Source organism: Stenella coeruleoalba (assembly GCF_951394435.1).
Source record: "Stenella coeruleoalba genome assembly, chromosome: 15".
Classification (NCBI taxonomy): Eukaryota; Metazoa; Chordata; class Mammalia; order Artiodactyla; family Delphinidae; genus Stenella; species Stenella coeruleoalba.
The window spans coordinates 21728275-21738706 of NC_137161.1; the positions used below are offsets into that span (position 1 = coordinate 21728275).

The following is a 10432-nucleotide window of genomic DNA, read 5'->3' on the forward strand; positions in this document are numbered from 1 at the left end:
CAGTGGAGCTGGGGTTCCAAAGTTTAGGCCAACACACTTTCAGATCACTCACTCCTGGAACTCTGTGGAAAAGAAAATGTTCTTGAACTATTCAGCTGAAATACTAGAATCAGATGGCTGGCCCTGGAGAAGCTAAGAGTATTCCTGCTATACTTTCTCCTAATTCCATTTTCCCTACAGCTATACAAGACTCAGACCAAAACCAATCACTTCCTTCAGGAACATTAAAGGAAAAAAAGAAAAAGAAAGGAGTAATTTGTAAATGAGATTCCTGGCACTAGAAAAGAGGAAAACTGAGATATCTTAGTAATATTAAAGCGACCTGGGGAAAAGAATTACTGCGTTGATGACATAATCCTTGATATCAATGTCTGCTAACTGTGGTAGAATACGGTTATACTTTAATCTATTGAGAACAGTTCTATACTGCGGAATGTGTGCGTGACAAACTGTTCTCATTTCCTTTTATAGCATTCTAAACCTTAATCTCCAAGACACCAGTGACCTTGGGAATACTAAGGCAGCTTTGCAGAATTCGAGAAAAATATTTTTTCCTTTTGCTATACCATATGTGTTTTTATAATTATACCAATAGTAAAAATTGACAGCTAGCATGTACTGGGCACTTACCATGTGTCAGGCACTATACTACTTAGCACTACCCACACTGTCTCATTTAATCCTGTATCTTTAAAAAAAAGATGGTAAAGTGGAGATTTTTTAAAAGATGGTGGGGCAGAGACAGACACTATTATATAATCTGCATTTTAAAGATGAAGACCTGAGGCTTAAAGAGGTTAATTAAGTGACCCAAGGTCACACAGCTACCAAGTAGCAGAGGTGGGATTCAAACACAGGCAGCAGTCTGCCTGACCCAGAGTTATTGTTCGTCCACTACACTAAACATTAAAAGACGGCTAAAATGGGCACACTCAGAAGGGCATGTATTTTGAATTATTTTCTCCAACAGTGCTAACAAGCTATCTTGAACCATCCACATTCTCCAATGTAGTCATTTATACATGTGAAAACTTCTCCATTGGGGTCTTATAAATGCAACCCCCCAATTTAAACAGTGACACCTAGTGAGAGACTGAAGAAGGGTATGGCTGTCTTCCTCAAATTCACCTCCAAAATTAGGCATCTCAATAAGACCTATCTCCAAGGAAGCTGAAATAGGTAGGACTGGAGTCTAGACCAGAGAAGGGTGCTCTGTTGGCACACAGAGGAAATAAACCCACATTCATCGCGCCGATATGAGACCCACAAAGGCAAAAATGAAGACCAACTAGAAAGCTAATTATTTGACAAAGTCCCAAGAGTCTAAACGAAGATGGTGGCAACTGAAATAGAAAAGAAGGGATGGAGAAAAGGCTCCTGAAGAATCAACAACTCCCCTGCAAAGCCTTCCCAAGTTCCCAACGGCAGGGCTGCTCCTGCCTCTATGCCACCACATCTTGCTCATGCAATGGCACTGTGTACTGGATTATCAAATCACAAATCTGTGGGATGCTCCCCCTTAGACTGTAAGCTCCATGAGAGCAAGAACTGTGACTTATGCATTTTCAGATCCTAACACCCTCCTGACTCCTGAGAAAAGAGCTAGCCCTTTGCTCAAGAGTTTGTATTTTCCATGAGGAAAAGAACTTTGCCTTTCAACTTTAAGCCCCTTCATCTTTGAGAACTAGCTCCAGGGCTTTTTTCAAGTCTGCTGGACAGCTACACCCTTGACTAAAAAGCAGAATTGGGGGTAGGTGATAAGGGGGCGGGTGGAGAGATGCAGAGAATTATACCAGAGCATACGGTCAGAATGTTCAGTAGTCACATGAAACCTAAATCAGGACTAGTGAGCTAAGAGTTTACATAAAGATGCTGAAAGACAAAAGAATGGATGATTCCTCTAAGATGAGGAACCAGGTTATAGAATAAAATTCTAGTGAAGAGGCTCTAAACAAACACATGAAAGGATGCTCAACATCACTAATCATTAGAGAAATGCAAATCAAAACTACAATGAGGTATCACCTCACACTAGTCAGAATGGCCATTATCAAAAAATCTACAAACAACAAATGCTGGAGAGGGTGTGGAGAGAAGGGAACCCTCTTGCACTGTTGGTGGGAATGTAAGTTGATACAGCCACTATGGAGAACAGTATGGAGGTTCCTTAAAAAACTAAAAATAGGGCTTCCCTGGTGGTGCAGTGGTTGAGAGTCCACCTGCTGATGCAGGGGACACGGGTTCGCGCCCCGGTCTGGGAAGATCCCCCATGCTGCGGAGCGGCTGGGCCCGTGAGCCATGGCCACTGAGCCTGCGTGTCCGGAGCCTGTGCTCCGCAACGGGAGAGGCCACAACAGTTAGAGGCCTGCGTACCGCAAAAAAAAAAAAAAAAAAAAACACTAAAAATAGAACTATAATACGACCCAGCAATCCCACTACTGGGCATATACCCTGAGAAAACCATAATTTAAAAAGAGTCATGTACCACAATGTTCATTGCAGCTCTATTTACAATAGTCAGGACATGGAAGCAACCTAAGTGTCCACTGACAGATGAATGGGTAAAGAAGATGTGGCACATATATACAACGGAATATTACTCAGGCATAAAGAGAAATGTAATTGAGTTATTTGTAGTGAGGTGGATAGACCTAGAGACTCCGTCATGCAGAGTGAAGTAAGTCAGAAAGAGAAAAACAAATACTGTATGCTAACACATATATATGGAATCTAAAAAAAAAAAAAAAGGTTCTGAAGAACCTAGGGGCAGCACAAGAATAAAGACGCAGACGAAGAGAATGGATTTGAGGACACAGGGAGGGGGAAGGGTAAGCTGGGACGAAGTGAGAGAGTGGCACGGACATATATACACTACCAAATGTAACATAGATAGCTAGTGGGAAGCCGCCGCATAGCACAGGGAGATCAGCTCGGTGCTTTGTGACCACCTAGAGGGGTGGGACAGGAAGGGTGGGAGGGAGACGCAAGAAGGAGATATGGGGATATATGTATATGTATAGCTGATTCACTTTGTTATAAAGCAGAAACTAACACACCATTGTAAAGCAATTATACTCCAAGAAAGATGTTAAAAAAAAAATGAGGCTCTAGAGGTTATCATACTAAGTGAAGTAAATCAAAGACAATACTATATCACTTATATGTAGAATATAAAATATGATACAAATGAACTTATTTACAAAACAGAAACAGACTCACAGACATAGAAAACAAATTTATGGTTACCAAAGGGGAAAGGGTGTGGGGAAGGGATAAATAAGAAGTTTGGGATTAGCAGATACAAACTATTATATATAAAATAGATACACAACAAGGTCCTCTGTACAGCACAGGGAAGGACAATTCAGTAACTGAGGTAATGGATTTGAATCCAACTTTCTTGAAGTCTAACATGAAAGCAAAGAGATACAAGCCAGCAAGCAGACAAGATATTAGAACAAAAGCTTTCCAAAAGAGCATATTTGAAGGCACATACTGGTTCATTCACTCAATCATTAAACAATGATTTATTAGGCATCAACTAGCAGAGAGACACTCTCTAGGTGCTGGTCCCTGCCTCTCAGTTCACTGCCTAGGGTGCAAGGGGGCACATAAATACAATGTATTTTGCGAGTAAGAAAAGAACTCATCACGGGAAAAAGAGAAGATAAGGTTGCAAAGGGAGGAAGTGAACTTAAGAAAAAATGTCACTCAGAAGATGAAACAGAAAACACCCTGAAGTGGGAATATCAATAAGAATAGCAATTTATTTGTTACTTATAGTCCCACTAACAATAAGTAACTTCAGAAAGCACTAGTCTAAACCGTCATGCCAAAAGAGCCTATTTCATGATGCTGTAAAGTGACATCATGATTATGACAATATTCGCAGAGTTAGAGGTAAAATGGGGCTACCAAAGAATGAAAGATATATTTGAGCACAAGTGTCCAGGCTTCCAATAATGTTTCTTATACACACACCATCGACAAAAAAACAGAACAGAAAAGCTCAGTTATAAGCTACAACACAACCCTAAGAAAAAAAAGCAGATAATAAGAAGTACAAACAATAAACACATGCAAGGGAAAAATGCTTATTAAAGCAAATGAACTAACACTTTATATACCTACTATATTAATGAGAAAAAATTAAATTATGACAACTTGTAGTATCGAGATGGCAGTAAAATTGGAACACACACTATTGTTAGCACTGTAAACTGATAAAGGATTACTTCCACATGAGCACTGTGTATTGCCTGACATACCTGCAGCGGAGGCAACCCCATCATCTCCTGCCACTCCGCTCCATTCACTCAATGCTCTGAACATTTCACTCCCATGCTTTTGCTGTCACTAATCCTAGTCAAGAATGACTCTCCTCAGCCTCCTTCAGTACCCACAGAATTTCTATTCATTCATCAGGGCTGAGATTCCAATGTCATCTCCTTTTCCTCAATGACCAAACCAAATCCATTCCCAGCAATACATCCCCTCTCCAGGCACATCCAATCGTTCCTTCCATTGTACTCCCATAATACTTTATTCATACAGTTAGCTGTTGAAAGGTCTGTCTCGCTCCTTAACTATGAATTCTTTAAGGTCCAAGACCATATCTTAATCATTTTAGCCCATGCAATACTTCGCACAGGAGATGATGGCACGTGATGATTACTAACGACAGATGTGAGGGGAAAAATGCCACATGAATAAAGAAGTTCACTGCAATATTATCTCCAAGAACAAAATCTGGAAACCACCTAAGTACTCGATTATAGAGGAGCAATTTAGGGAAAAATGGTTGGTCTGTCACTTGAGCAAAAAGTATGTAAACATTAAAAACAACATGAAGACTATGTAGAAACACAAAATATTTCTGGCAATGTTAAATTAAAGCACAGAACACAAAACAGTGTGTATACAATGGTTATAGCCATGCAAAATACATAAGGACTGTGGGAATATAAAAATATTTTATTGGATTAGGGTAGTAGTTTCCCTTTTCTTGAATACTTTAATACTATTCCTGTCAGATTATTGTCATTAAAATTTTTTACTTCAAAAGAAAGAAATAAGAAGGGAAAAGGAGAAAGATTATAGATTCCAATAAGCCCCTGCAATCCAAGGAAATGCTATATTACTGACTGATAGGTGACAAGAGGAGTGGGTGTCTGCAATATTGCCAAAACCAAGGGTCCCTGACCCCAATCTGCCTCAAAGAGAATACTTCTCATGTCACAAAATAAGTCATTCCCAATGAGCCAAACTGCACTAAATGTGAATTCTTTATTGCAAAACTTCAAAGGTAAGAACTTTTTCCAGACATCTGTGGAATCAGTATTAATGAGAATGCCCTGGAGTTCATATACGTGCCTACGCAGCAGAAACTTCTCAGCCAAGGAACTGCTGGGCACACTTCTTGATGAGATGTCTAAGCCCGAAGGCATCAAAAAAGTACATTTCCATATTGGGAACATAACTGGTTTCCTCTTTAAGACTTTTTCCACCACCACCTGTCCACATTGTAATTCTCCTGTCTTTTCAAATGAATAGTTAACATATGTCAAGGATATAAGGCATATACTGAGGCACTTGCTGCCTAACTCTATTACTAGAAGAACCAATCTCAGCAGAAAATTGGAATCTTCCCACCAAGTTGCTCCAAAAGTGAAATTTAGAAGGCATCCAAAAAAACGTCAAATACTTTTAATAAACATTTTTGGCATTACATATTTTCTTTATTTACCTTAGTCTCTGAATTTTAGGAAAAGAAAGAACCAAAAGTCATATAGCTCAATCTCCTCATTTTACAGTGATTAAAAAAATGACGTACAGAGAAGGGAAGTGACTTATCCTGAATCACCCAGATAAATAATGATAAAGGTAGGATTAAAACTCAAATCTCCCAGATTTTCAGCCCCAATTCATTCTTCTGCATCAAGCTTTTCTTATCCCTTGAAATCTCTGGAGCTCTTCGCCTAAATAATCAGTATCACAGAATTTTAAAGCTAGAAGGGACCTCAGAGAAACTTACCTAATCCCCTCATTAGGCATATAAGGAAACTGAGGCCCAGAAAGATTAAGTGATTTGCTCTCAATATCTGAGATGGCAGGGGCAAAGTATAACTTAAGCTCAAAATACTGCGAACTAATGGCCATGAGAAGGGAGGTGAATGTCTCAGAGAAGATTTTAAGAGGAATGTAGATCATTCTAGACCAGGGGTGGGTCTCAAAGTGTGGTCCCTGGACCAGCAGCTTAAGCATCACCTGGAATCTTGTTAGAAATGCAAATTCTAAGGTCCCATGGGAGACTTACTGAATCAAACTCCGGGGGTGGGGATGTTCAAATCAGACCACCTTTGTCCCTGAGAAATGAACTTTAGTGGTCATATCGAGTCTACTTTGTAAATGACAAGTATAATCAAAAGCACTTAAGATTTATGCATTCTTCTATACATATACCATACTTCAACTTTAAAAGTTTTTAAAATTGGAAAACTAGATTTGGGTATTCGGTTGGTTCCAGTTCTGGCTCTGCTCCTTACTGGCTGTTTCATCTTGGGCTGGTAACTGACCTCTCTAGCTTGAGTTTCCTTTTCTATAAAATAGGCATGCCACCTACCTCAAAGGGCATGCTGAGAATTAATGTAAGAACATATCTGAAAGCACTTTAGTTCAGCACAGCACAGTGGTTAGGAACTCCAACTCTGAGGCAGGCACTTTTTTGTACCTCAGTTCCCCCATCTGTACAACAGGGATTTAAAACAGTACCTTCTTCATAGCGTTGTTATAAGGATTTAGAGAAATGATGCAGGCATGCAATGCATCTTTCACGTCTATAAAAAGTTAGTTTTCAAAGAGCTTTTGCGTCCATTAACTCAGGTAATCCTCATGACTTTCTACAAGAGGATGGGAGCATTTATTATGGACTAGATTCTAGACTGTACCATCTTTTAGGAACAGGAAAAGTGGGCACTGATCTTACAGACAGAAAAGTGCGTGAGTAGCGCACGTGGGGAATGAACAGAGCTGGAAATAAGATCAGGATTCTGGTTTCGACTCTTGTCACTACCTTGGCCCACAACCTCAGGGACGTCCCTTACCGAAATGGAGTTCACTTTTCATTTATAAATATGTGGGCGGAATGAGGTTATCTGTAAGATTTCTCAAAATAAAATTCAAATTCCTTATCGTGGCCCACAGGAAGGCCTACATAGTCTGTCATCTGCCTACTTCTCCAACCTTATCGCTTATCATTCCCCTGCTCATTCACCAAGTTCCAGCTACATCAGTCCTCTTCCTGATCCTCTAACAGGCTGCACCAGCTTCTATTTTAACAACTCACAGCCTGTGTACCTGCTATTCATTCCCTCTGCCTTGATTATTCTGCGCTTTTCACGACTGGCTCCTTCTCAACCATCGGTCCTTTAATGTCCGTTCCTCAAAGTCCTTCCTAGACCATATTATCTAAAATAATAGGTCCTGTCTCCTGCTCCCAGCGGTTAGCTTTAGCAGCTCTGTCCAATAAAAATATATTGAGGGCCACAAACAAGCCACATATGTAACTTTAAATTTTCTAGTAGCCACATTTAAAAAGTTTTTAAGAAGATGATATTAATTTTAATAATTTTCTTTAAGCCAACATATCCTAAGTATTATCATTTCAGCATGGAATCAATATAAAAATTAATATATTTTACAGTCACTTTTTTCATACTAAATCTTGAAAATCCAGTGTGTATTTTACAGGTGTAGCGGATCTCAATTCTAACTAGCCACATTTCAAGTGTTCAAGAGTAACATGTGACCAGTGGCTACCACACCAAACAGCACAGCTCTGTAGTATACCCTGTGTATCCTTCAAAGCACTTACCACGATCTGAATTTCTCATTTGTTTACTTTCTTATCTTGTTACTTCCCCACCAGATTATAAGTTCCACAAAAGCAAGAACCTTGTCTGTTTTGTTCAATGTTGTATGCTCAGTAGATGCAGTACATATTCAATAGATATTTGTTGAGCAAATGAATGAACCTCTTCTAGCTTTAATATTCTATGGGTCAGTGGGCTCATATGTAGGCCAAACAGGCATATAACCACTCATTTAACAACGCTCCTATTTCCTTTCTTCTTTCACATCCTATTACTGTCTTAAAAAGGAAATCACCTGGCTATATACCTCCCATTGCTTACAAGTTCTTTCCCATGATGTCTAGTTTCCAAGGTCAGTTCTATGTATACCGGCTGAGGGAATTGCATGAATATAATTGCTAACGTTTTTCAAACGTTTACTCTTTGACAAGCATTGGGCTAAACACTTTACATTTCACAGCAGCTTCAAAACAGACTTATATGATAGCTACTTTCTTGCCCCCATTTACAAGATGAGAAAACTGAGGCATAGAGAGGGTAAGTATTCGGCTCAAGGTTACAGTAGCCAGTTAGCAGCAAAACAGAGATTCCAAGCCATAGGGCTTCAGACTCATGGCTCTTAATCCCTTATTCTCTACTGCAGAGCTGTCCAATGGAAATGTAAGGCCTGCTATACATGTAACTTTAGTAGTGACACAAAAAGGCCAGCAGCTACATTAAAAAGTCAACAGAAATAGGTAAAACTTATTTTGAATATATTTTATTTCACCCATTACCCATATATGATTAATATATGGGTAATGGGTGAAATATATAATTAATTACTATGATCAATAATCGAAGTAATCGACAGGATCATGTAATCAATATAAAAATTTTACTTTTTTAATACTGATTCTTCAAATTCCAGTGTGACTTGACACTTAGAGTACTTCTCAATTCAGACTAGTTCCATTTCAAGCGTTCGATAGCCATATGTGGCTAGTGGCTACCATACTGAACATTTAGGAAGTCAAAGGTGGGGGTAAAACGTTGAGCTGGGAGCCAAAAGATCTCATCTCTAATCCCAGCTCTTACTTGTTGAGTGACTTTGGACAAGTCCTTTCTACTGTTTCCCCACAAGTACTCCGAGCAAGTGGGACAAGAAGAAGATTCCGAGGTACCCATCCCATGCTGGAATGTCAAACATCTGTCAATAACTGCAATTAACATGGGTCCGGCTTTCCACACTTTAAAATCAGCTTTCACATCCATTGGCTGATACAGTCCTGAAACAAACCTAATAGGTAGCTATCACTGTCTCCACTTTATACATACAAAAGCTGAGGCTCGAAGAGGGCGACAGGACTTGTCCCAAAGCCACAGAGCCGGTCAGTAGAGAAGCTGGGGCTCAAATGCAAGAAGGGCCAGTGCTCTCCCACCACGACCACCAACTCAATAACTGGAGAAGAGAGTTTAAGGGGGATGGTTGTGAAGATAGTTTGGGGCCTTCAGAATAGCTGAAGTGAGCCAGGCCCCAGGGCAGGGTGAGAAGGAGCCCAGCCTTTAGTTGAGAAAGGGCCCGGGCCTTGGGAAGAAATAAACTGAAAGAGCCCAGGAGAAATTCGAGGGAGTTACGTGAAATCAGAGGCTAGGACCCGGGTGACAGGAAACGTGAGGGGACCCGGGGCTGAGGTGGGAGAAAGTGAGATGAAGGGACTCTGGTCCTGCGACTCCTGCCCGGGTGAGAGGACGGTCCCCCCAGCCCTCCTCGTCCGTCATACCTGGTAGCTCAGAAGTTCGCCAACATCCATGATTCCAGGTTCAGTCAACACCGTCTACTCTGATTCCCTGCACTCACGACCAAACCGCGGTCCCCACATGGGCGGCTCCAGCCACACGGCTGTAAAGCGCCTTGAGCAGGGGCCGCAGAGCCAATGAGCTAAAAGTGCTCGCGTCGCGCGAGCCGGCCACACTGCGGTAAACGTGTGCCTTTACGGCCACACTACCGTAAAGCGCGCTGCATTTGATGCCAGCACTACTTCCTCCCGGAGCCTGAAGGAGGCGGGGAAAGGGGGCGGAGACTTGATGAGGTGGGGGCGGAGACTTGATGAGGTCGGTGCGGTGAGAGAAAAGGTGAAAGGAACTAAGGTTTATCGCGCGCCTCTGGCGTGCAGGGTGTTTCCCTTGCGCTCTCATAATCCATTCAGTGACTAGGCAGTTTTATCCCTCATTTTATCCTCAATTCGCAGATAAGGAAACTGAGGCATTGAACTGCACTGTCCAGTACTATACCCACTAACCACGTGTGGCTACTGAGGGCTTGAGCTATGGCTAGTCTGAATTAAAATGTGCTGTAATTGTAAATAAAATACCCATCGGATTTCTAACACTTCTATTGATTACATGTTGAAATAATATTTGGGGTATATTGGGTCAAATAAAATATAAAATTAATTTCACCCATTTCTTTTTACTTTTTTAAATGTGGGTAGTAGAAAATGTAAGTTACACGTGTAGCTCCCTTTGTAGCTTCCATTGTATTTCTGTTGGACAGTGCTGGCTCAGAAAATGTATTGTCC

General features: G+C 40.8%; 1 protein-coding gene across 1 annotated transcript in view; it reads right to left on the reverse strand.

The window, feature by feature from the left end:
- The window catches only part of CTNNBL1 (catenin beta like 1), a 165022-nt gene extending 155194 nt beyond the window's left edge, over positions 1–9828 (reverse strand). Inside the window, exon 1 of the mRNA XM_079944290.1 lies at positions 9635–9828. Coding sequence (XP_079800416.1) covers positions 9635–9664 — 30 coding nt within the window. The 5' untranslated portion in view covers positions 9665–9828. The remainder of the gene's footprint in view (positions 1–9634) is intronic.
- Between the last annotated feature and the right edge of the window lie 604 nt (positions 9829–10432).